The 27,272-nt window shown below is 49.0% G+C and overlaps 1 protein-coding gene across 1 annotated transcript in view; it reads left to right on the top strand.

The window, feature by feature from the left end:
* Nucleotides 1-27,272, top strand: part of RAD23B (RAD23 homolog B, nucleotide excision repair protein) — a 171,203-nt gene that overhangs the window by 1,773 nt on the left and 142,158 nt on the right. The window contains exons 2-3 of the mRNA XM_063914136.1: nucleotides 7,616-7,697; nucleotides 24,575-24,654. Coding sequence (XP_063770206.1) covers nucleotides 7,616-7,697; nucleotides 24,575-24,654 — 162 coding nt within the window. The remainder of the gene's footprint in view (nucleotides 1-7,615; nucleotides 7,698-24,574; nucleotides 24,655-27,272) is intronic.

Raw genomic sequence — 27,272 nt, 5'->3', positions numbered from 1 at the left:
GACAGCCATGCACAGAACCTGTGTTGCTTATGAAAGGGAGGGACCAGGATGCCAGCGTTGGCAATCCCAGCAAGGGTGAGGTAAGTATTCTAACACCTTTCCGCAGCCTAACTCTGGCCTCCCCACTTACTACCTAAACCTAACACCCCCGCCCCCCCCCCCCCCCTTTCCACAGCCTCCCCCTCCCCCCTTAAGGGCCGTTTTCACGGCCCGATTTGGGAGAGGTGTGCTGAGCGAACCGCTCAGCATACATCTCTCCCCCTGCTTAGCACAGCGCGATGTGTGCTGAGCGTGCGGGGGGAGACGGGGGGGCCGCTCATTTCACCCAGCGGATGAAGTGAGCGACCTGCTAGATTGGCCTGCATGCAGGCCAATCTAGCGATAGCGATGCGCGGGGCTGCGTATAGCTATCGCTGTGAGGGGTACGCACAGAGTGATCGCTGCTTAAAATCTAAGCAATCTAGTCAGATTGCTTAGATTTTAAGCAACGATCGCTCTGTGAGTACCCCACTTTAGTGCCTAAACCCAACCCTCCTGGCTATACTCACTTTTGCATCGTGGTGTTGACCTTGTTAGGGTTCCGGAATTGTTGTTCTCACAAGTGTTAGGATCCTGACAACCGGTATCTTTAACATATACTGAAAGCGATGATCTGGCAACCTTGGTCATCGCTTCTGGTGAAACACCTTTCTCATCAACTAACTAGTGCAACACAGGTGAAAGAAATCACATATTAAAGGGAAGTCCGTTAGCAAAGCATTTTGTCCCTCCTGGAATGGGTCATGTTGGGAGGTATGAACACAATTCATAGCCCCTCTTGTGTTGGGGTGACTGAGCGGTAGATGCTAGAATCAAGTGGGCTAAGGGACCTTTTCTGTCAGGGGGAGGAGCCACGACACAAGGGGGAGGAGCTATGCCAGCGGGATAGTTCCTTTACTATCCACGCCACCAACTATTATCTTTAGTAATCAGGTGGCGAGCGAAGCGGAGCCCGCAAGGGTACTTTTCGGGTACCCTGTTCGCCCGTAGCTCCTCCCCCTGGTGACGTATCTCCTCCCCTAGATGCGTCAGAAGGTCCATTGTCCCACTCCGATATAGAATCAACCGTGACTGAGCAGTTTAGGTGTAAGTACAGTACTCTCTGTAACTTTCTGTGCAGGTGTGTATCTTACCATTAATGGCAGCATATTGCAAATCCCTCATGGGAAGAGAATGTCTTGTGAGTTTAAGCAACTCCACTGTGTTTAAAATATGTATTGAATCAGATTGTGACCCCTAATTTGCATATTTTTTTTTTTAGAACTAGATCCTGGTGGGTTAAATTGTTTTGTACAGTGTTTTAGCACATATAGGGGGCTTACGGTAGACACCACAAGTTTTCCCTCACACCCAATTGAGAGACTTGCTATTCTGACAGGATGCAATGTACTGTTCCAGAACGGCATGGTGCGTCAAGGAACTGAGGGGCAGATGTATTAAGCCTTAATAAGTGGAAGGTTTAGCTCCTAACTCATTCAAACTCAGTGATTGGCTGGTGCGTTGTAACCTTCCACTTATCACTGCTTTATCACTTCTCCAGGCTTAATACATTCCAGACTGAATTCCCCTAAACATATGTACTGTTGCATGTTTGTGTAATTCCAGGCAGACATGAATAGATTTGATCTAATTTTAGTGCAGCATGTATGCTACATCTTATGTCGCATTGTAAATTGCTGACCTGGCAGTACTCTTCGTATAGTGAATATAGCAAGAACTACAAAATGTCATTTACTGAACTATATGTCTACTTGTACTTCTGGCTGCATATAGAAAAAGTATTTTATATTAAGGATTTCTAACTTGCTGTACCATTTTAAATATTGCTTTGTTTTTAGTGATACTTTTAACTTATGTAAGTGCACCTTGAAAGTTTACAGTTATTGTGGTCTCATAATTTCTACCTGCCCCTGGGTTTGTCCCCCACCAATGCTGAGCCAGCAGACACAACTTTTCTGTTCTTGATATCTTTACGGGCAGCGGTGGGCCTTTTATAAGAGATAAAATTGGACTTTGTGTAGCAGTGGTAGATCACCGTGCTGCTTGCTAGAATGACTGGTGTACTCTTATAATTAATAAGTACTGTGAGTGCAGATCTTCGTAGCTTTGTCAGCTGACCTTTGTAACTTGCGTGTAAAGGGCCCTACAGACTGGGCGACTCGCTGCTGAGCTGCCCGACCGCCGATACGGCAGACGGGCGACCCGGCGACAGGGGGGGTGAAGTTTCTTCACTCCCCCCGTCTCCCCTTGGGTTCACATCTCAAACTACTTTGTTCAGTCAGTGCTGCAGCAACAGATGAGGCAGAATCACACTTATAGAATATTGCAGGAATGCACTCCTTTGTCCTTATGTGACGGCAATCAATGTCCTGGCCACTCCAGGCTACCACCTGAGGCGGAGTGTTGTTTTTTTTCTTCTTCTTTTCTTTCACAACTAGCTTTATTAATACCTGGGCTCTTATAAAGCGGAGTTGCCATGGTGACCTGGCACCCATAATTTGTCGAGCCCCATGACTAAGGTGTTGCCTTCAATGTGTGGTGAATGCCCAGGCAGAGGTCTGCCTGGCTTCAAGTCAAACATGTAGAGTGAGACTCCTGTGTGGCCAGGACCCAGGCTCTCTATGCTCAATGGGTTCTCCTGAGGGGGAATTTTCTAATATATGCGCCATTTGGTGTTGCTTGACTCTCTGATTTAGGCAATCTGTGGTTTGCTAGGTCCAGTTTAAAATCAAAATGTCAAAATTATTACGTTGTATTTGTACTCCAGGCTTTGTGGTTCAGTTTAAATCTGCTGTAAATAAGGGAACAAACACATAGTTAGATGTGGACAGATTTGTTAGTACCCCTCTAGTCTGCATGCTAGGCTGTTTCAGCGAGGCTCCGTGCCCTGCCTGATTTTAAATGGACAAAATGCGCCCTGCCCTTATGGTGGCACCCTGCTGGAACAGCCTGCCAAGTGTCGTCCCCACCCCTGGGATGCAGTGTCCAGCGGGTGTGAAAAGTTGTGCTTCGCGATTACTACCGGTGAATAGACACCATCTATTCACAGTGAGGGGAAATCTTGGTAAGTGCTGGTCACGCCCCTAAGACTGACAAAACTGGCCATGCCCTATATTCGGACTAACGCATGCACAAAAGTGCCCTATTGCCCCCTGTGGGCACCCTGCCTGCTGTTCACTCTAGAGTTAAACGCTTCCATTCTTTGAAAAAGAACCTATATTCTCTGTAATAACTTAAAACTGACAAAAGTAATTGGCATCCATCATTGTTCCATTTGCGTTTCATTTTTTATTCAGCATAATATTTTAAATAAAACAAATGAAATAGCATGAACAAAAATGACCTTAACCTAGCATTTTGTTGCACAACCTTCAGAGGCAAACACTGCAACGAAGTTGTAGCTTTCCATCAGTTATGCACCTGTCAATAGTTTGGCCCACTCGGGTACACACTGATAGATATATCTGGCGATCAATTGATTGGCAGATATATCTATGGACGGAATGGGCGGGCGTGTACACACGCCCGCCCAGTTCAGCTGTCAGTCACCGCCGGCTGCTGCAGCATGTACACGCACAGCAATGAGCCAATATATTGGTAGATATATTGGCCGCCTGCTGTGCTGCGGGGCCAACGCGATATGTTTGTGAACGACGGCGTTCACAGACATATCGCCCGGACACACTGGCTGACGGACCCGCGATATATCGGCCAGCGTGTACCCACCTAAAGTAAACTGAAGCAGCAGCCGTCTCAGGTTTGAGGAGTTTCTCCTCCAGACTGCATGTTTCTGCTCTTTCCATAGGTGTTTGATAGGATTCATAGTGCTGAGATACAGAGCAGATTGTGCTAGAAGCATCAGAGCAGAGAGCGACACCCCAGGCAGGAAAGAGGAACTGCTCTGGTTACGACAGATGCCGGGTGCTAGAGTGAACACTAGATTAAGATCAGGACGCATAGAAGGTCATTTCAGTATTTTCCAGTGCTTTATTCTTAACCATACTTTGGTGCTTTTTAGCTGTATGTTTTGAGTCATTATTCTGTTGGAGGACCAATGAACTGCAAGTGAGACGGAGCTATCTGACACTAGCAGTATGTTTTGCTCCAGAATTCTTTGATAGTCTTGAGATATCATACTATACACATGCATCAAAGCAGCCCTACAAAATAAACAAGCCACCATATAGAAGGCATGGTGCTCTTTTCTTTGAAAGCGTATATTTTTTTTTGTCTGAACATACAGCTGATGTGACTTGCCAAAAACCTCCTATTTTGACTCGTCTGTCCTGAGGACATTCTCTCAAGCAGTCTGGCAATATGCATTTTAGCAAAATCAAGTCTGGCTTATTTTTTTGTGTGTCAAAAGTGGAGTCCTCATGAGTCCTCTTCCATGGACCCTGCTGTGTTGGATGGTGTGATCAGACACTGACATACCTTGACCTTGGAGTTTAACTTGTATTGCTTTGGCAGTTTTCCTTGGCTCTTTTTCTACCATTCTTCTGTTTAATCTGGGGTCGGCTTTCCTTTTGCAGCCGTGTCCAGGGAGGTTGACTACAGTCCCATGGACTTCAAACTTAATATTTGCAACAGAATACATATCTCTTGCTGGCGGCCAGGATCCCGGCCACCAGTATCCTGGCAGCGGGTCGAGCGCTATAAATACCCTTGCGGCCTTGCTTTGCTCGCCATGGTGGGGGCACGGTGGCTCGCTGCATTCGCCACAGGATCTACTCTCCCTCTGAGTGTCATGGACACACACAGAGGGGGGAAAAAAGGCAGTGGCGCCGGTATTCCGGTGGCGGATTTTCACCACCTTTCAGGATTCCGAAATTGGCATTGTGACCGCCGGGATCCCGACAGGCTGTCTCGTAATTGCCTCCCTTTGCAATTGTAAGGACAGGAGCATCAAGCTGCTTGGAGATAATCTTATATAGCCTCTGGGGTATATTCAATAACTGTCGGAAGGTGCCGTCTTGTCGGAAAGAGGGCAGCTTCTGACCGTTTTAGGTCTGAAGGGGTTCCGACCTATTCATTAGGGCCCCGTTTATTCCGACAAGTCGGGAAACCCGACTTGTCGGAATGCACGCTGATCGGTGTGCGTTGTCGGAAGTGGGGCCAAACCTGACAGGTTTTAGCCCTGTTTTCGACAATCTCAATCTGACTTTAAAAAATGTCTGATTGATTGAGATGAGAGCAGGAGACAGGGGGGGGGGGAGCAGATCTGCAGCGGGGGAGAGCAGGAACCCAGCAGCAGCGTCCACCCGGCTCCAGCAAGCGAGGTACCGCTTGCTGGAGCCGGGTGGACGCCACCGCGAGCCTCTGCTGATGCAGCTGCTGCTCGCCCCATCTCCTCCTCTCCGTCTCCCCTCCTCCGCTGCTCTCTTGCTGCTGCCCCCACTGCCGCAGACAGCTCCCCCCCCCCCCCCCCCTCCTCCCCCCCCTCCTTTCCCTTCCCTTCCCGGAAGCCGCTGACGACAGTAGCAGGGCAAGACACGTGGAGCGGCCAAATCCGACACTCTGATTTGGCCGCTCTTTGAATAGGGGTTGTCGGGTCCATTCCGACAACTGCATGTCAGAATGAACCCGACTCTTATTGAATATACCCCTTTATCTTTAACATGCTTGTCTATAGTTTTTTTCTGATCTCCTCAGACATCTCTCTCCTTTTTGTTTCCCCTAGTTCGTGATCAGTGTGGTGCACACAATGATTTAAAAATAGCAGAGTAACTACTTTTCTAAATTTAATTAGGCTGGATTACGATTTAGAAGATTGAAGGCATGTCAAGAAAGTAATTAGTCTGGAATATCACTATTATCCAATTGCGTATTATCTTTCCTAAAAGAAGACAAATCTGTTCAGGCTATGCTGGACTATCATTAGACAATAAGCATTAATTTACCTCTTTTCAGTTTCTTTGATTTATTTTATGGCATAGCAAAGGTATTCATGCATACATGAGACTAGGGGGGTACACACGGAGAGATCCGTGCTGCTTAGAAATTAAGCACGCATCTCTCCAGTTCTAGATTATGCCTGAAGTGAGCGGAACGCTCAGCGCACATCAGTGTCCACACCTCCCGCCCCACCTGCTCGGCGCACATCAGTGTTCTCACATCGTGCTGAGTGGTGGGAGAGATGTGTGCTGAGCGGTCTGTGATAGATTGCTCAGCACACATCTCTAGGTGTGTATCCCCCTAATATCTTTTAATTAGATCACTTTTCAGGAGGAATAAAGCATTGTTTCAGTGAGCTGTAAGGACTTCAACAAATTTGTTCACGTATGTATGGGAGAGAGTTTGAGAGAGGATTTCAGATGTATGAAGGGGTTGTGTATGATGTATGAAGGGGTTGTCTTTGTGGCGCTCTTGGATTTTGTTTGCTTTTTTTGTCATTGTCACAGTCGAGGTGATTTTTCGGCAAGTGGAAGGGCCTAATATCAGCAGCGCACTAAGCAACTCATTTTTTAGGGGAAACCATTGTGGGCAGATTATCGAGGATGCTCTCACACTGCACGATATTGGGAGCTTTTGGCCAATATTTTCTGTGAAGACTGACCAATCTGATCATCAAAGCCAAGCATTTCAGTATGTTTTTGGACAATTTTATCGGTGTTTAGCAAATTGTTTAGTGGTTACCTAGCCTTATGCCCCGTACACGCTGGGAGATAGGAACGATAATTATCTTTTAAAAAAGATCTATTGTTCATATCGTCTATTGCATAGGTCTGCAAACTCGGTCCTCATTACCCCACACAGTGCATGTTTTGCAGGTAACCCAGCAGGTGCACAGGTGTATTCATTACTCACTGACCCAGTTTAAAAGGTCCGCAGGTGGAGCTAATTATTTCACTTGTGATTCTGTGAGGAGACCTGCAAAACATGCACCGTGTGGGGTCCTGAGAACCGAGTTTGCAGACCTATGGTCTAGTGTGTATGCCTGAACGATGCGCGCACCCGCAGGTCGCTCTCGACAATGTCGTTGAGCTGCTTGTTTGGAGAATGCGGGGGATGATGCCACTGAACGATATCGTTCAGTGTGTATGCACTGGTGTTCTCCCCTTATTGGCAATCATCAATATAGCACTGATGGCTAATTAGGGGAGGTCGCCCAGTGTGTACGCCCCTTTAGTCGTTTGAATTTCAGAGGTCATGGGTAGAAAATGTAGGTACAAGAGTAATATTTGTGTTTAATTTTAGTTATCAAATATTTATTTGTAGAGCTTCAAATGTTAAGGTGTGTACACATGGTAAGATTTCTTTTCTTACGATTTTGACTATATAGTCAAAATCGTAAGGAAAGTTAGTGCAGATCGAAAGGTGAAAGTCATCTTGCGATCCCGATGCGAGGTTGGTATAGTATGCCCAGATAGACTGTGCAGGCAAGTCAGTTTTGACTATCTCATAGAAAAGATGTCATAATTGACACTTAACCAGAATCGCACATATTCAGAATCTCACCATGTTACTTGACAAATCTGTTTTTAAATTTGTAAAAATGTTTTTGAGAGAGAAAATGAGAAACTCTTGTTACATTTGTCATTTTAAAAAGAATCTCTGCATTTGATTTATCCAATAGGTGAAAGCTTTGAAGGAGAAAATTGAACTTGAAAAGGGGAAGGATGCATTTCCTGTCGCTGGCCAAAAATTAATTTATGCAGGTAAATATAGCTCTTAAATCCGTGGTTCCTAAACTTTTTTGGGTCTCTGCTCCCTAGAGTGTCAGAATGCTTTTCATGGTACCCCTAGGCCAAAAGTTTCTTAATGAGAAATTCAGAAAACAATATTACGTTAACTAATATTTTTAAAAGAAGTTATCCTTGGGGTCAGTTATGTGGTGCGGTAAAGGATTTACTTATGTTTCTCTTACATCCTAGAGGATGCTGGGGTTCACATTAGTACCAGGGGTATAGACGGGTCCACCAGGAGCCATTGGCACTTTAAGAGTTTGAGAGTGTGGGCTGGCTCCTCCCTCTGCCCCTCCTACCAGACTCAGTTTAGAAAATGTGCCCGGAGGAGCCGGTCACAGCTAGGGGAGCTCTACAGAGCTTTTCTAGTAAAATGTTATTTTAGAGGTTATTATTTTACAGGGAGCTTCTGGCAACAGCCTCCCTGCAGCGTGGGACTAAGGGGGGGGGGGGGGGGGGGGGGGAGTAGTGTGCGCCCTGCAGGGTCTGAGCCACTATCTCCGCTGACAGGACACTGAGCTCCTGAGGAGTGAGATCGTTCCCCGCCTCAGGGGATCGCTCGCCCCAGCAGCATGCTGCCACCCCCCTTACAGAGCTGAAGAATCTGGCAAGTGAGGCACCGACCCCCCCCCCCCCCCCCCCCCCTAGCAAGCGGGGGGTCGGTGTGAAGATGGCGGCAGCAGGGTAGGAGCGCAGTATTAACTGCGCTCCGGAAGGCTCAGCGGTACATGGTGCGGCGCTGTGAGGGGTCCCCGGATCTCAGCCAGCACTCAATCCTTAGGCCAGTATAATCCTATGAAGAGCGGGAAGACAACACCATTTTGGGGGCAGAACGTCTCAGAGCGGACCCAGCAGCATTCAGTGCCATTTACCTGCCTGCACAGCTCTGATCAGGTACCTCCACAGCAACTCCAGCTATCTGTAAACGGTACCAGGGGGTTGTAGAAGGGGGAGGGGCTGCTATATGACTGTCTCCCTTTGGTTAGAAGCGCTGTGTGTGGGTTGGCTCCAATCTCTGTGTCTCTCGACATTTTTTTTTTTGGGGGGGGGGGGGGGACTCTGTCTGCCCTCCCCTGTGTTTGGTGGTCTCCTTTAGCTATGTCCAAGGACACTGTCATATGCTGAGGAGGATATGTCCTCCCAGGATGATCCCATTCCATGTAATCAGGATATCGCTGTTTAGCACAGATTCCAGCAAGGGAACCGGAGTGGTTTTCCTCTGGTACCTCAGGGCGCTCAGCTATATACTCCCACAAATGAGCGCTTGTTCATGTCACGTAAGATGACACGGATATCGATTCTGTCACCACAGACGGTAATGGGGGATGTGTTGCGTGGTCTGCCTCTCTTGGAAAGGGGGTGCAATTAATGATAGAGGCTATCAGGGGTGTGTTGAATATTAATGATGCCACACCTGAGCAGGTTAAGGAGGCTTTCTCTTACGTCCTAGAGGATGCTGGGGACTCCGTAAGGACCATGGGGTATAGACGGGCTCTGCAGGAGACATGGGCACTATAAAGAACTTTTAGAATGGGTGTGCACTGGCTCCTCCCTCTATGCCCCTCCTCCAGACCTCGGGTAGATCCTGTGCCCAGAGGAGACTGGGTGCATTACAGGGGAGCTCTCCTGAGTTTCTCTGAAAAATAATTTTGTTAGGTTTTTTATTTTCAGGGAGCACTGCTGGCAACAGGCTCCCTGCATCGTGGGACTGAGGAGAGAGAAGCAGACCTACTTAAATGATAGACTCTGCTTCTTAGGTTACTGGACACCATTAGCTCCGGAGGGAGTCGGAACGCAGGTCTCACCTCGCCGTTCGTCCCGGAGCCGCGCCGCCGTCCTCACAGAGCCGGAAGATAGAAGCCGGGTGAGTATACGAAGAAAGAAGACTTCAAAGGCGGCTGAAGACTTCAGAACTTCTATGAGGTAACACGCAGCGGTAACCCTGCGCGCCATTGCTCCCACACACTACACACACTGCAGGCACGGATGGGTGCAGGGCGCAGGGGGGGCGCCCTGGGCAGCAATAAACCTCTAGGACTGGCTCATATGGATATATAGGCTGCGGTGGCAATATATTTTATAATCCCCCGCCATTATAAATAAATTTGAGCGGGACCGAAGCCTGCCGCTGAGGGGGTGGAGCTTGATCTCACAGCACTAACCAGCGCCATTTTCTCGACAGCACACTGCAGAAGCTGGCTCCCCGGACTCTCCCCTGCTGAACACGGTGACAGAGGGCAAAAAAAGAGGGGGGGGGGGGGGACTTGTAAGGCGCAGTGAGTGTATACATTTATCTATATGATTATATAAAAGCGCTGTTTATCTGGGAATTTTGTTTCCAGGGTTATTGGCGCTGGGTGTGTGCTGGCATATTTTTCCCTGTGTGGGGGGTGTCTGTGCACCTGTGTCGGCATGTCTGAGGCGGAAGGCTCTTCTAGGGAGGAGGTGGAGCAGATGATTGTGATGTGTCCGTCTGCAACGCCGACACCTGATTGGTTGGACATGTGGAAAATGCAAATGTGACCTTGTTACATAAGAGATTGGACAAAGTAGAGTCCAGGGATAATACGGGGAGTCAATCAATGGCTTTGACGGTGTCACAGGGCCCTTCAGGGTCTCAAAAACGTCCCCTATCCCAAATAGCAGACACTGATACCGACACGGATTCTGACTCCAGTGTCGACTACGATGATGCAAGGCTACACCCAAGGGTGGCCAAAAGTATTCATTATATGATTATTGCAATAAATGATGTTTTGCATATCCCAGATGACCCCTCTGTCCCTGACACGAGGGTACACATGTTTAAGGAAAAGAAACCTGAGGTAACATTTCCCCCATCGCATGAGCTGAATGCGTTATTTGAAAAAGCTTGGGAAACTCCAGACAAAAAACTGCAGATTCCCAAAAGAGTTCTTATGGCGTATCCTTTCCCGGCACAGGACAGGGTACGGTGGGAATCCTCGTCCAGGGTGGACAAAGCTTTGACGCGCTTATCCAAAAAGGTGGCGCTACCGTCCCCAGACACGGCAGCTCTCAAAGATCCTGCTGATCGCAGACAGGAAACGACTTTAAAATCAATTTATACACATACTGGTGCTTTACTCAGACCGGCTATAGCATCAGCTTGGGTCTGTAGCGCGGTAGCAGCTTGGACAGATACCTTGTCAGCTGATCTTGATACCCTAGATAGGGATACCATTTTGTTGACCTTAGGTCACATCAAGGACGCAGTCTTATATATGAGAGCCGCTCAGAGAGCTGTCGGACTACTAGGTTCAAGGGCCGGCAATGGACGGGTGATGCCGACTCAAAGAGGCATATGGAAGTTTTACCTTACAAGGGTGAGGTTTTATTTGGGGAAGGTCTCGCGGACCTGGTTTCCACATTTACTGTGGGTAAATCTACCTTTTTGCCTTATGTTCCCCCACAGCAAAAGAAAACTCCTCAATATCAGATGCAGTCCTTTCGGTCGCATAAGTCCAGAAGAGGTTGGGGCTCTTCCTTCCTCGCCAGAGGTAAGGGTAGAGGGAAGAGAATGCCTGCTACGGCCAGTTCCCAGGAACAGAAGTTCTCCCCGGCTTCTACTAAATCCACCGCATGACGCTGGGGCTCTCCTGGGGGAGGCCGCACCGGTGGGGGCACGTCTTCGACTCTTCAGCCACGTCTGGGTTCAGTCGGACGTGGATCCTTGGGCGATGGAAATTGTATCCCAGGGCTACAAGCTGGAATTCGAAGACGTGCCTCCTCGTCGATTCTTCAAATCGGCTTTACCAGCTTCTCCCCCAGAGAGGGAGATAATTTTAGCTGCAATTCAAAAGCTGTGTCATCAGCAAGTGATTATCAAGGTTCCCCTAACGCAACAGGGGAAGGGGTACTATTCAACCCTATTTGTGGTCCCGAAACCGGATGGCTCGGTCAGACCCATTCTAATTCGAAAATCACTGAACCTGTTTTTAAAAAGGTTCAAGATGGAATCGCTAAGGACAGTCATCTTCAGCCTGGAAGGGGGGGATTTTATGGTGTCATTGGACATAAAGGATGCATACCTTCATGTCCCCATATATCCTCCTCATCAGGCATACCTGAGATTCGCTGTACAGGACTGTCATTACCAGTTTCAGACGTTGCCATTTGGGCTTTCCACAGCCCCGAGGGTGTTCACCAAGGTAATGGCGGAAATGATGGTGCTCCTACGCAGGCAAGGAGTCACAATTATCCCGTACTTGGACGATCTCCTGATAAAAGCGAGATCAAAGGAACAGTTGCAGTAAAGCGTGTCGCTCTCCCTGGGAGTGCTACAGCAACATGGATGGATTCTAAATCTACCAAAGTCGCAGTTGGTTCCAACGACTCGGCTGTTTTTCTTAGGCATGATTCTGGACACAGAACAGAAGAGGGTTTTTCTCCCGAAGGAAAAAGCCCAAGAACTCCAGAACATGGTAAGAGACCTGTTAAAACCGAAAAGAGTGTTAGTCCATCAGTGCACTCGAGTACTGGGAAAAATGGTGGCGACCTACGAGGCCATCCCCTTAACAGGTTTCATGTGAGGACTTTTCAGTGGGATCTTCTGGACAAGTTGTCCGGGTCCCACCTTCAAATACCTCAGAAAATAACTCTGTCCCCCAGGGCCAGGGTGTCTCTCTCCTGTGGTGGCTCTAGAGGGTCGAAGGTTCGGCATCCAGGACTGGGTTCTGATGACCACGGACGCGAGCCTCCAAGGATGGGAAGCAGTCACACAAGGAAGGAATTTTCAGGGACTGTGGTCAAGCCAGGAGGCTTGTCTATACATCAACATACTGGAATTGCGGGCCATATACAACGGCCTACGACAAGCGGGGAATATTCTTCGCGACCTAACGGTTCTGATTCAATCAGACAACGTCACAGCCGTGGCTCATGTAAACCGCCAAGGTGGGACAAGGAGCAGAGTGGCAATGGCGGAAGCCACCAGGATTCTGCGCTGGGCAGAAAATCACATAAGCGCTCTGTCAGCGGTATTCATTCCGGGAGTGGACAACTGGGAAGCAGACTTCCTCAGCAGACTTCCTCAGCAGACACGATCTCCATCCAGGAGAGTGGGGACTTCATCAAGAAGTTTTTCAGAGAATAACAAGTCTTTGGGGACTTCTCAAATAGACATGATGGCGTCACGCCTCAACAAGAAGCTTCGGAGGTATTGTGCCAGCTCAAGGGACCCTCAGGCTCACAGAACATCCATGGCCTCTTCCTCTCAGGGAGGACCTGTTACAGCAGGGGCCCTGCGTGTTCCAAGACTTACCACGGTTACGTTTGACGGCATGGCGGTTGAACACCAAATCCTAGCTGGGAAGGGTATTCCGGAGGAAGTCATCCCTACTCTGATAAAGGCTAGGAAGGAGGTGACGGCGAAACATCACCGTATCTGAAGAATTGGCTTCTCTCCCAGAAGTCCAGACTTTTGTAAAGGGAGTGCTACACATTCAGCCTCCTTTTGTGCCCCCAGTGGCACCATGGGACCTTAACGTGGTGTTACAGTTCCTAAAATCTCACTGGTTTGAGCCTCTTCAAACTGTTGAGTTAAAATTTCTCACTTGGAAGGTGGTCATGTTATTGGCCTTGGCATCTGCAAGGCGGGTGTTAGACTTGGCGGCCTTGTCTCATAAGAGCCCCTATCTCATTTTCCATGTGGATAGAGCAGAGTTGAGGACTCGTCCTCAATGTTTGCCTAAGGTGTCATCGTTTCATATGAACCAACCTATTGTGGTGCCTGTGGCTACGGGAGATTTGGAGGATTCCAAATCTCTTGATGTAGTCAGGGCCTTAAAAATTTACATAGCCAGGATGGCTTGAATTAGAAAAACAGAAGCTCTGTTTGTCCTGTATGCAGCCAACAAGGTTGGCGCTCCTGCTTCTAAGCAGACTATTGCTCGCTGAATCTGCAACACGATTCAGCAGGCTCATTCTACGGCTGGATTGCCGGTACCAAATTCAGTAATGGCCCATTCCACTAGGAAGGTGGGCTCTTCTTGGGCGGCTGCCCGAGGCGTCTCGGCTTTACAGCTTTGCCGAGCAGCTACTTGGTCGGGTTCAAACACTTTTGCTAAATTCTACAAGTTTGATACCCTGGCTGATGAGGACCTCATGTTTGCTCAACCGGTGCTGCAGAGTCATCCGCACTCTCCCGCCCGGTCTGGAGCTTTGGTATAATCCCCATGGTCCTTAGGGAGTCCACAGCATCCTCTAGGACGTAAGAGAAAAAAAACAAGATTTTAAACCTACCGGTAAATCTTTTTCTCCTAGTCCGTAGAGGATGCTGGGCGCCTGTCCCAGTGCGGAGTAAATTCTGCAAGACTTGTATATAGTTTTTGCTTGCATAAGGTTTATGTTACAGTTTTGATCAGTCTCGGGCTGATGCTGTTTTGTTTCATACTGTTAACAGGTTAGTATATTCCATGTTATACGGTGTGGATGGTGTGGGCTGGTGTGAATCTTGCCCTTAGATTAACAAAATCCTTTCCTCGTACTGTCAGTCTCCTCTGGTCACAGTTTCTCTAACTGAGGTCTGAAGGAGGGGCATAGAGGGAGGAGCCAGTGCACACCCATTCTAAAAAATCTTTATAGTGCCCATGCCTCCTGTGGAGCCCGTCTATACCCCATGGTCCTTACGGAATCCCCAGCATCCTCTACGGACTAGGAGAAAAAGATTTACTGGTAGGTTTAAAATCTTATTTTTTTCCCCCTGAAAATAAGAAAGCCTCGCTAACCTTCCCTGCGTCAAAGGAATTAAATGCTATATTTGAGAAAGCATGGGAAAACCCTGAGAAAAAATTCCAGATCCCTAAAAGGGTCCAGGTGGCGTTCCCTTTCCCTGAGGATAGAAAAAAAATGTGAAAACCCGTCAATTGTTGACCTATCTGTGTCCAGACTCTCAAAAAAGGTGTTTTTGCCTGTTCCGGGATCTACCCCCTTAAAGGAGCTGGCTGATCGCAAAATTGATAATACACTTAAATCAATATACACCGCTTCGGGGGCCATATTACGTCCCACTATTGCTAGTGCATGGATTGCAAAAGCTGTAGTAAAGTGGTCAGGCACCTTACTTGAGGATTTGGATACAATATAAGGGTGATGTTGAATTGTTTTTGCGTAACATTCACGATTCAGCAGGTTTTATGGTAAAATCCATGAAAGACCTGGGTTCCATGGCTGCCGGAATCTCTTCCATGTCTGTTTCAGCTCGTCAGGGACTGTGGCTGCGCCAGTGTTCGGCCGACATGGAATCTAGGAAAAGTGTGGAGTCCCTACCCTACACAGGTCAGGCTCTCTTTGGGGAAGCTTTGGATGCGTGAATATCCACAGCTACAGCGGGTAAGTCTCCGCTTCTTCCCTCAACTGCACCTGCTCCGGATATATCCTTTTCTTCATCAACATCAGTCTTTTCGGCCTAACAAGCCTAGAAAGGCCAAACCGTCCAATATCTTTTTTAGGGGAGGTCGAGTTAAATCCAGGAAACCTGCTGTCACAGGTTCCCAGGAACAAAAGCCTATTTCAGGTATGGCAAAGTGCTCCGCATGACGGTGGACCGCGCAGCCTGGAGGTGGGGCCAGTGGGAGCGAGACTCAGACAGTTCAGTCACGTCTGGGTATCGTCCAGCCAGGATCCTTGGGTGATGGATATTGTGTCCCAAGGATACAGGCTAGAATTTCAAAATCTCCCTCCCCACCGATTTTTCAAATCAGGTCTGCCCGTTCTATTGGCAGACAGAACTGTCCTATAACATGCTGTTCAGAAGTTGGTGGACGCACAGGTCGCTGTGCCAGTTCCTCCTCATCTGCAAACCACAGGTTACTATTCGAACCTTTTCATGGTACCGAAACCGGATGGTTCGGTCAGGCCCATTCTGAACCTAAAATCACTGAACCCCTTTCTAAAGGAGTTCAAGTTCAAAATGGAGTCTCTCCGGGCATTGATATCCGGTTTGGAAGAGGGGGTATTCCTGGTATCCCTGGATATCAAGGATGCGTACCTCCACATTCCGATTTGGCTGCCGCATCAGGCTTCTCTTTCGCATTACTGTACTGTCATTTCCAGTTCCAGGCCTTGCCATTCGGCCTCTCAACAGCACCAAGGGTGTTCACCAAGGTGATGGCAGAGATGATGGTCCTCCTCCGCAAACAAGGGGTGAACATCATTCCATATCTGGACTATCTTCTAATAAAGGCATTGTCCAAGGAGAGGCTGTTGCAGTCCATTGTTCTCACAACCCAACTACTCAGACTCCACGGTTGGATTCTGAACTTTCCAAAATCACATTTGGAATCAACACAGCGGTTGTCTTTTCTGGGGATGATCCTCGACACAGAAGTGCAGAGGGTGTTTCTTCCAGAGGAAAAGGCGTTGGTGATACAAACAATGGTCCGGGATGTCCTGAAGCCAGCCCGGGTGTCTATTCATCAATGCATTAGCCTTTTGGGAAAGATGGTGGCCTCTTACGAGGCTCTCCAGTATGGGAGGTTCCATGCTCGGGCCTTCCAACTGGATCTCCTGAACAAGTGGCCAGGATCTAATCTCCACATGAATGTTTCACTCCTCTGGTGGCTCCAATTGCCTCACCTTCTGGAGGGCCGCAGGTTCGGGATTCAGGACTGGGTCCTTCTAACCACGGATCCGGGGCTGGGGCGCAGTCACTCAGCGGGAAACCTTCCAAGGAAGGTGGTCAAGTCTGGAGGCCGGCCTGCCGAACAGCCTCCTGGAACTAAGCCGTCTACAATGGTCTTCAGGCGGCCCATCTTTGAAAGAATCGAGCTATTCAAGTACAGTCGGACAATGTAACGACGGTGGCTTACATAAACCGACAGGGCGGAACGAAGAGCAGAGCTTCAGTGGCAGAGGTCCGATGGGCAGAAAGACGATTGTTGGCGCTCTCGGCAATCTTCATTCCGGGAATGGACAACTGGGAAGCAGACTTCCTCAGCAGACACGATCTCCATCCAGGGGAGTGGGGTCTCCATCCGGAGGTGTTCAAGGCAGTAACAGACCTTTGGGGGTTAACCCAAATAGACATGATGGCCTCTCGTCTCAACAAGAAGCTTCTACGCTATTGTTCCAGGTCGAGGGAACCACAAGCAGTGAACGACCTGGTATCTCCGTGGGTGTTCCAGGTGTTCGTGTTTCCACCACTTCAACTCATTCCAAGAGTTCTAAATATCGTAAGGAGAACGAGTTCAAGCGATCCTCATTGCTCCAGACTGGCCAAGGCGGGTTTGGTACGCGGACCTTCTGAATCTCTTGCAGGCAGAGCCGAGGCCTCTTCCTCTTCGGGAGGACCTGCTACTGCAGGGGCAGTTAGGCTATAAAGATTTACCGCGGCTACGTTTGACGGCATGGAAGTTGAGCGCCTGATAACTTGCTCGGAAGAGCATTCTGAAGGAGGTCATTCCTACCCTAATACAGGCTAGGAAAGGGGTAACGTCTAAACATTACCATTGTATTTGGAAGAAATATGTCTCTTGGTGTGAATCTAAGAAATTTCCTGCGGTGGAGTTTCGACTGGGACGTTTTCTCCTCTTCCTGCAAGCAGGTGTGGATATGGGCCTGCGGTTGGGGTCTGTGAAGGTCCAGATTTCGTCCCTGTCCATTTTCTTCCAGAAACAATTGGCTGCCCTCCCTGAGGTTGACTTTTTTTGAAGGGAGTTCTGCACATCCAACCTCCCTTTGTACCACCTTGGAACCTTAACTTGGTGTTGCAGTTTCTCCAGTCGGACTGGTTTGAGCCTCTACAGGAGGTTGAGGTCAGATTTCTTATATGGAAGGCTGTCACGTTGTTGGCCTTAGCTTCTGCTAGACGTGTGTCAGAATTGGGGGCTTTGTCCTGTAAAAGCCCTTACTTGATCTTCCACGAAGATGGAGCTGAGCTCAGAACACGTCAGCAGTTTCTTTTGAAGGTTGTGTCGGCATTTCATATCATCCAACCTATTGTTGTGCCAGTGGTTAATGACTCCTCAATTTCATCAAAGTCCTTGGATGTTGTGAGAGCTTTGAAAATCTATGTGAAGAGGACTGCTCGTCACAGGAAATCGGACTGTGTTTGTCCTGTTTGATCCCAAGAAAATTGGGTGTCCTGCTTCAAAGCAGACTATATCTCGCTGGATTAGATTCACTATCCACCATGCGTATTCTACGGCAGGATTGCTGTGTCCAAAATCTGTTATGGCCCACTCTACTCGTCTTCTTGGGCGGCTGCGCCCGGGGTGTTTCGGCGTTACAACTTTGCTGAGCGGCAACTTGGTCTGGGTCGAACACGTTTTCTAAGTTCTGCAAGTTCGATACTTTGGCCTATGATGATCTGAAGTTCAGTCAATCAGTTCTGCAGGATCCTCCGCGCTCTCCTTCCCGTTCTGGGAGCTTTGGTACATCCCCATGGTACTAATGTGGACCCCAACATCCTCTAGGACGTAAGAGAAAATAGGATTTGGGTTACCTACCGGTAAATCCTTTTCTCGTAGTCCGTAGAGGATGCTGGGCACTCGCCCAGCGCTTCGTTTTCCTGCAACCATTATCTGGTTCAATGCATCTTTGTTTAGTTATGTACTGCATTTTCACTTGGTAAGTAATGTTTCAGCAGTTGCTGAGTGTTTCAAGCTAGTTAGCTTGATGTACCTTGTATGTGTGCGCTGGTATGAATCTCGCCACTATCTGTGTTTAATCCTTCTCTCGGAGATGTCCGTCTCCTTGGGCACAGTTTCTAGACTGAGTCTGGTAGGAGGGGCATAGAGGGAGGAGCCAGCCCACACTCTCAGACTCTTAAAGTTACTGGCTCCTGGTGGATCCGTCTATACCCCATGGTACTAATGTGGACCCCAGCATCCTCTACGGAGTACGAGAAAAGGATTTACCGGTAGGTAACCAAAATCCTATTTCTCTAACGTCCTAAGTGGATGCTGGGGACTCCGTCAGGACCATGGGGAATAGCGGCTCCGCAGGAGACAGGGCACAAAAATAAGGCTTTAGGATTAGGTGGTGTGTACTGGCTCCTCCCCCCATGACCCTCCTCCAAGCCTCAGTTAGGTTTTTGTGCCCGTCCGAGCAGGGTGCAATCTAGGTGGCTCTCTTAAAGAGCTGCTTAGAAAAGTTTTTTAGGTTTTTTATTTTCAGCGAGTCCTGCTGGCAACAGGCTCACTGCATCGAGGGACTTAGGGGAGAGAATTTCAACTCACCTGCGTGCAGGATGGATTGGATTCTTAGGCTACTGGACACCATTAGCTCCAGAGGGAGTCGGAACACAGGTCTCACCCTGGGGTTCGTCCCGGAGCCGCGCCGCCGACCCCCCTTACAGATGCTGAAGATTGAAGGTCCGGAAACAGGCGGCAGAAGGCTCTTCAGTCTTCATGAAGGTAGCGCACAGCACTGCAGCTGTGCGCCATTGTTGTCACACACTTCACACCAAGCGGTCACGGAGGGTGCAGGGCGCTGCTGGGGGCGCCCTGGGCAGCAATATTTTAATACCTTATGGCAAAAGAATACATCACATATAGCCATTAAGGCTATATGTATGTATTTAACCCATGCCAGTCATCTAAATCTACGGGAGGAAAGCCCGCCGAAATAGGGGGCGGGGCTTATTCTCCTCAGCACACAGCGCCATTTTCCTGCTCAGCTCCGCTGTGAGGAAGGCTCCCAGGACTCTCCCCTGCACTGCACTACAGAAACAGGGTAAAACGGAGAGGGGGGGCATTTTTTGGCGATATATTGGATATATTTAAGCTGCTATAAGGAACAACACTTATATAAGGTTGTTCCCATATATATTATAGCGCTTGGGTGTGTGCTGGCAAACTCTCCCTCTGTCTCCCCAAAGGGCTAGTGGGGTCCTGTCTTCGATAAGAGCATTCCCTGTGTGTCTGCTGTGTGTCGGTACGTGTGTGTCGACATGTATGAGGACGATGTTGGCGTGGAGGCAGAGCAATTGCCGATAATGGTGATGTCACCCCCCAGGGAGTCGACACCGGAATGGATGGCTTTGTTTATGGAATTACGTGATAATGTCAGCACATTACAAAAATCAGTTGACGACATGAGACGGCCGGCAAACCAGTTAGTACCTGCCCAGGCGTCTCAGACACCGTCAGGGGCTGTAAAACGCCCTTTACCTCAGTCGGTCGACACAGACCCAGACACTGAATCTAGTGTCGACGGTGATGAAACAAACGTATTTTCAAGTAGGGCCACACGTTATATGATCACGGCAATGAAGGAGGCTTTGCATATCTCTGATACTGCAAGTACCACAAAAAGGGGTATTATGTGGGGGGTGAAAAAACTACCTGTAGTTTTTCCTGAATCAGAGGAATTAAATGATGTATGTGATGAAGCGTGGGTTAACCCAGATAGAAAAATGCTAATTTCAAAAAAGTTATTAGCATTATACCCTTTCCCGCCAGAGGTTAGGGCGCGCTGGGAAACACCCCCTAGGGTGGATAAGGCGCTCACACGCTTATCAAAACAAGTGGCGTTACCGTCTCCTGATACGGCCGCCCTCAAGGATCCAGCGGATAGGAGACTGGAAACTACCCTAAAAAGTATATACACACATACTGGTGTTATACTGCGACCAGCCATCGCCTCAGCCTGGATGTGCAGTGCTGGGGTCGTCTGGTTGGATTCCCTGACTGAAAATATTGATACCCTGGATAGGGACAGTATTTTATTGACTATAGAGCAATTAAAGGATGCTTTCCTTTATATGAGAGATATTTGCACTCTGGCATCGAGAGTAAATGCGATGTCCATATCTGCCAGAAGGAGTTTATGGACGCGACAGTGGTCAGGTGATGCGGATTCCAAACGACATATGGAAGTATTGCCGTATAAAGGGGAGGAATTATTTGGCGTCGGTCTATCGGATCTGGTGGCCACGGCAACTGCCGGAAAATCCACTTTTTTACCTCAGACCCCCTCCCAACAGAAAAAGACACCGTCTTTTCAGCCGCAGTCCTTTCGGTCCTATAAGAACAAGCGGACAAAAGGACAGTCATATCTGCCTCGGGGCAGAGGAAGGGGTAAGAGAGGGCAGCAAGCAGCCCCTGCCCAGGAACAGAAGCCCTCCCAGGGTTCTGCAAAGCCCTCAGCATGACGCTGGGGCCTTACAAGCGGACTCAGGAGCGGTGGGGGGTCGACTCAAGAATTTCAGCGCACAGTGGGCTTGCTCACAGGTGGACCCCTGGATTCTGCAGGTAGTATCTCAGGGTTACAGGTTGGAATTCGAGAAGTCTCCCCTCGCCGGTTCCTAAAGTCTGCTTTGCCAACGTCTCCCTCAGACAGGGCGACGGTATTGGAAGCCATTCACAAGCTGTTTTCTCAGCAGGTGATAGTCAAGGTACCCCTCCTACAACAGGGAAAGGGGTATTACTCCACGCTATTTGTGGTACCGAAGCCGGACGGCTCGGTAAGACCTATTCTAAATCTGAAATCTTTGAACCTGTACATACAAAAATTCAAGTTCAAGATGGAGTCACTCAGAGCAGTGATAGCGAATCTGGAAGAAGGGGACTTTATGGTGTCCCTGGACATAAAGGATGCTTACCTGCATGTCCCAATTTGCCCTTCACATCAAGGGTACCTCAGGTTCGTGGTGCAAAACTGTCATTATCGGTTTCAGACGCTGCCGTTTGGATTGTCCACGGCACCTCGGGTCTTTACCAAGGTAATGGCCGAAATGATGATCCTTCTACGAAGAAGAGGCGTATTAATTATCCCTTACTTGGACGATCTCCTGATAAGGGCAAGGTCCAGAGAACAGCTGGAAGACGGAGTAGCACTAACCCAACTAGTGCTGCAACAACACGGGTGGATTCTGAATTTTCCAAAATCTCAGTTGACCCCGACGACACGTCTGCTGTTCCTGGGAATGATTCTGGACACGGTTCAGAAAAAGGTGTTTCTTCCGGAGGAGAAAGCCAGGGAGTTATCCGAACTTGTCAGGAACCTCCTAAAACCAGGGACAGTGTCTGTGCATCAATGCACAAGAGTCCTGGGAAAGATGATGGCTTCTTACAAAGCGATTCCATTCGGCAGATTCCACGCACGAACTTTTCAGTGGGATCTGCTGGACAAATGGTCCGGATCGCATCTGCAGATGCATCAGCGGATAACCTTATCGCCACGGACAAGGGTGTCTCTTCTGTGGTGGTTGCAGAGTGCTCATCTGTTAGAGGGCCGCAGATTCGGCATACAGGACTGGGTCCTGGTGACCACGGATGCCAGTCTGAGAGGCTGGGGAGCGGTCACACAAGGAAGAAACTTCCAGGGAGTATGGTCAAGCCTGGAGATGTCTCTTCACATAAATATACTGGAGCGAAGAGCGATTTACAATGCTCTAAGTCTGGCAAAACCCCTGCTTCAGGGTCAGCCGGTGTTGATCCAGTCGGACAACATCACGGCAGTCGCCCACGTAAACAGACAGGGCGGCACAAGAAGCAGGACAGCAATGGCAGAAGCTGCAAGGATCCTTCGCTGGGCGGAAGATCATGTGATAGCACTGTCAGCAGTATTCATTCCGGGAGTGGACAACTGGGAAGCAGACTTCCTCAGCAGACACGATCTACACCCGGGAGAGTGGGGACTTCATCCAGAAGTCTTCCACATGATTGTGAACCGTTGGGAAAAACCAATGGTGGATATGATGGCGTCCCGCCTCAACAAAAAACTGGACAGGTATTGCGCCAGGTCAAGAGATCCTCAGGCAATAGCTGTGGACGCTCTGGTAACACCGTGGGTGTTCCAGTCAGTGTATGTGTTCCCTCCTCTGCCTCTCATACCAAAAGTACTGAGAATTATACGGCAAAAGGGAGTAAGAACGATACTAGTGGCTCCGGATTGGCCAAGAAGAACTTGGTACCCGGAACTTCAAGAGATGCTCACGGAGGATCCGTGGCCTCTACCTCTAAGACGGGACCTGCTTCAGCAGGGACCGTGTCTATTCCAAGACTTACCGCGGCTGCGTTTGACGGCATTGCGGTTGAACGCCGAATTCTAAAGGAAAAAGGCATTCCGGAAGAGGTCATTCCTACACTGGTAAAAGCCAGGAAGGAGGTGACTGCACAACATTATCACCGCATTTGGAGAAAATATGTTGCGTGGTGTGAGGCCAGGAAGGCCCCCACGGAGGAATTTCAACTGGGTCGATTCCTACATTTCCTGCAAACAGGATTGTCTATGGGCCTCAAATTGGAATCCATTAAGGTTCAAATTTCGGCCCTGTCGATTTTCTTCCAGAAAGAATTGGCTTCAGTTCCTGAAGTCCAGACTTTTGTAAAAGGAGTACTACATATACAGCCCCCGGTTGTGCCCCCAGTGGCACTGTGGGATCTTAATGTAGTCTTGGATTTTCTCAAATCCCATTGGTTTGAGCCGCTCAAATCGGTGGAGCTGAAGTATCTTACATGGAAAGTAACCATGCTACTGGCCCTGGCTTCAGCCAGGAGAGTATCAGAATTGGCGGCTTTATCATATAAGAGCCCATATCTGATTTTCCATACGGACAGGGCAGAACTGCGGACGCGTCCTCATTTTCTGCCTAAGGTGGTGTCAGCGTTTCACCTGAACCAGCCTATTGTGGTGCCTGCGGCTACTAACGAGTTGGAGGATTCCAAGTTGTTGGACGTGGTCCGGGCATTGAAAATATATATTTCAAGAACGGCGGGAGTCAGAAAGTCTGACTCACTGCTTATATTGTATGCACCCAACAAGATGGGTGCTCCTGCTTCTAAGCAGACGATTGCTTGTTGGATTTGTAGCACAATTCAACTTGCACATTCTGTGGCAGGCTTGCCACAACCTAAATCTGTCAAGGCCGATTCCACAAGGAAAGTGGGCTCATCCTGGGCGGCTGCCCGGGGAGTCTCGGCATTACAACTCTGCCGAGCTGCTACTTGGTCAGGGGCAAACACGTTTGCAAAATTCTACAAATTTGATACCCTGGCTGAGGAGGACCTTGAGTTCTCTCATTCGGTGCTGCAGAGTCATCCGCACTCTCCCGCCCGTTTGGGAGCTTTGGTATAATCCCCATGGTCCTGACGGAGTCCCCAGCATCCACTTAGGACGTTAGAGAAAATAAGAATTTACTTACCGATAATTCTATTTCTCGTAGTCCGTAGTGGATGCTGGGCGCCCATCCCAAGTGCGGATTGTCTGCAATACTTGTACATAGTTATTGTTACAAAAAAATCGGGTTGTTATTTGTTGTGAGCCGTCTGTTCAGAGGCTCCTACGTTTGTCATACTGTTAACTGGGTTCAGATCACAAGTTATACGGTGTGATTGGTGTGGCTGGTATGAGTCTTACCCGGGGTTCAATATCCTTCCTTATTGTGTACGCTCGTCCGGGCACAGTATCCTAACTGAGGCTTGGAGGAGGGTCATGGGGGGAGGAGCCAGTACACACCACCTAATCCTAAAGCTTTATTTTTGTGCCCTGTCTCCTGCGGAGCCGCTATTCCCCATGGTCCTGACGGAGTCCCCAGCATCCACTACGGACTACGAGAAATAGAATTATCGGTAAGTAAATTCTTATTTTTGTCCATATTTTATAAATAGAAGCCACAAAAACTCATTTTACCTATTTCATTGAACATAACTAATTTGTGTTGGTCCTGGACCACTAACCTGAGGCACCCAGTTTGGGACCCACTGCTGGCTCCAGGCGCTAGTGGGTCTTGGAACAGCTCTGTTCATTCAAACTAAGCTTGGGGGGCAGGGGCAAGGCAGCAGCCAGTGAGTTTATTTCTGCACAGCTGCTAGACTGGCAGACTAGCTGATTATATGATGGACATTGTTAATGTTCATTGATGTTTTTCCCCTTTTCTTATTCAGGTAAAATCCTTAATGATGACACAGCACTTAAAGAATATAAAATTGACGAGAAGAACTTTGTAGTTGTTATGGTGACAAAAGTAAGTTATGTTTTGATGCATACCTTAATGCTGCTCTAACGTTTAATATCAACTAAGTAAATGTGTTTTGTTTTAACATATTTGACATGAAACAATACTTCAGTGCACAAACCTTTATTTTGGAACCAGAATACATAATTTCTCTGACGTCCTAGTGGATGCTGGGAACTCCGTAAGGACCATGGGGATTAGCGGCTCCGCAGGAGACTGGGCACAAAAGTAAAAGCTTTAGGACTACCTGGTGTGCACTGGCTCCTCCCCCTATGACCCTCCTCCAAGCCTCAGTTAGATTTTTGTGCCCGGCCGAGAAGGGTGCACAGTAGGGGCTCTCCTGAGCTTCTTAGTGAAAGTTTAGTTTTAGGTTTTTTATTTTCAGTGAGACCTGCTGGCAACAGGCTCACTGCATCGAGGGACTAAGGGGAGAAGAAGCGAACTCACCTGCGTGCAGAGTGGATTGGGCTTCTTAGGCTACTGGACACCATTAGCTCCAGAGGGACCGAACACAGGCCCAGCCTCGGAGCTCGGTCCCAGAGCCGCGCCGCCGGCCCCCTTACAGAGCCAGAAGCAAGAAGAGGTCCGGAAAAATCGGCGGCAGAAGACATCAGTCTTCAACAAGGTAGCGCACAGCACTGCAGCTGTGCGCCATTGTTACTCAGGCACACTTCACACTCCGGTCACTGAGGGTGCAGGGCGCTAGGGGGGGCGCCCTGAGCAGCAATGTAAAACACCTTGGCTGGCATAAATACACCACATATAACCCCCAGGGCTATATGGATGTATTTTAACCCCTGCCAGAACTCACCAAAAAAGCGGGAGAAAAGGCCGCCGAGAAGGGGGCGGAGCCTATCTCCTCAGCACACGGGCGCCATTTTCCATCACCGCTCCGCTGGAAGGACGTCTCCCTGACTCTCCCCTGCAGTCCTGCACTACAGAAAAGGGTAAAAAAGAGAGGGGGGCACTAAATTGGCGCAGTTTTGATACTAACAGCAGCTATAAAGGGAAAAGCACATTTTATAGTGGTATTCCTGTCTATATATAGCGCTCTGGTGTGTGCTGGCATACTCTCCCTCTGTCTCCCCAAAGGGCTAGTGGGGTCCTGTTTTCTATCAGAGCATTCCCTGTGTGTGTGCGGTGTGTCGGTACGATTGTGTCGACATGTTTGAGGAGGAAAATGAGATGGAGGCGGAGCAATTGCCTTTCTCCATCGTCCTAGTGGATGCTGGGGTTCCTGAAAGGACCATGGGGAATAGCGGCTCCGCAGGAGACAGGGCACAAAAAGTAAAGCTTTTTCCGATCAGGTGGTGTGCACTGGCTCCTCCCCCTATGACCCTCCTCCAGACTCCAGTTAGATTTTTGTGCCCGGCCGAGAAGGGTGCAATCTAGGTGGCTCTCCTAAAGAGCTGCTTAGAGAAAGTTTAGCTAGGTTTTTTATTTTACAGTGATTCCTGCTGGCAACAGGATCACTGCAGCGAGGGACTGAGGGGAGAAGGAGTCAACTCACCTGCGTGCAGGATGGATTGGTTTCTTGGCTACTGGACATCAAGCTCCAGAGGGACGATCACAGGTACAGCCTGGATGGTCACCGGAGCCACGCCGCCGGCCCCCTTGCAGATGCTGAAATCAGAAGAGGTCCAGAATCGGCGGCTGAAGACTCCTGCAGTCTTCTAAAGGTAGCGCACAGCACTGCAGCTGTGCGCCATTTTCCTCTCAGCACACTTCACACGGCAGTCACTGAGGGTGCAGGGCGCTGGGAGGGGGGCGCCCTGGGAGGCAAATGAGTACCTATAAAGGCTAAAAATACCTCACATATAGCCCTAGAGGCTATATGGAGATATTTAACCCCTGCCTAATTTTTCTAAATAGCGGGAGACGAGCCCGCCGGAAAAGGGGCGGGGCCTATCTCCTCAGCACACGGCGCCATTTCCTCTCACAGCTCCGCTGGTCAGGACGGCTCCCAAGTCTCTCCCCTGCACTGCACTACAGAAACAGGGTAAAACAGAGAGGGGGGGGCACATTTATGGCGATATTTTGATATAACAAAGCAGCTATAAGGGAGCACTTATTATAAGGCTATCCCTGATATATATATATATAGCGCTTTTGGTGTGTGCTGGCAAACTCTCCCTCTGTCTCCCCAAAGGGCTAGTGGGTCCTGTCTTCGTTAGGAGCATTCCCTGTGTGTCTGCTGTGTGTCGGTACGTGTGTGTCGACATGTATGAGGACGATATTGGTGTGGAGGCGGAGCAATTGCCAAATATGAGGATGTCACCCCCTAGGGAGTCGACACCAGAATGGATGCCTTTATTTATGGAACTACGGGATAGTGTCAACACGCTAAAGCAGTCGTTTGACGACATGAGACGGCCGGACAATAAATTAGTGCCTGTCCAGGCGACTCAAACACCGTCAGGGGCTGTGAAACGCCCTTTGCCTCAGTCGGTCGACACAGACCCAGACACAGGCGATGACTCCAGTGGTGACGGTGACGAATCAACCGTATTTTCCAGTAGGGCCACACGTTATATGATTTTGGCAATGAAGGAGGCGTTACATTTAGCTGATACTACAGGTACCACTAAACAGGGTATTATGTGGGGTATGAAAAAACTACCTATAGT

This window comes from Pseudophryne corroboree, chromosome 1 (genome assembly GCF_028390025.1).
Source record: "Pseudophryne corroboree isolate aPseCor3 chromosome 1, aPseCor3.hap2, whole genome shotgun sequence".
In the NCBI taxonomy this organism is placed as follows: domain Eukaryota; kingdom Metazoa; phylum Chordata; class Amphibia; order Anura; family Myobatrachidae; genus Pseudophryne; species Pseudophryne corroboree.
The sequence above is the reverse complement of the archived record's forward strand: the minus strand, read 5'-3'. Positions and strand labels throughout refer to the sequence as shown.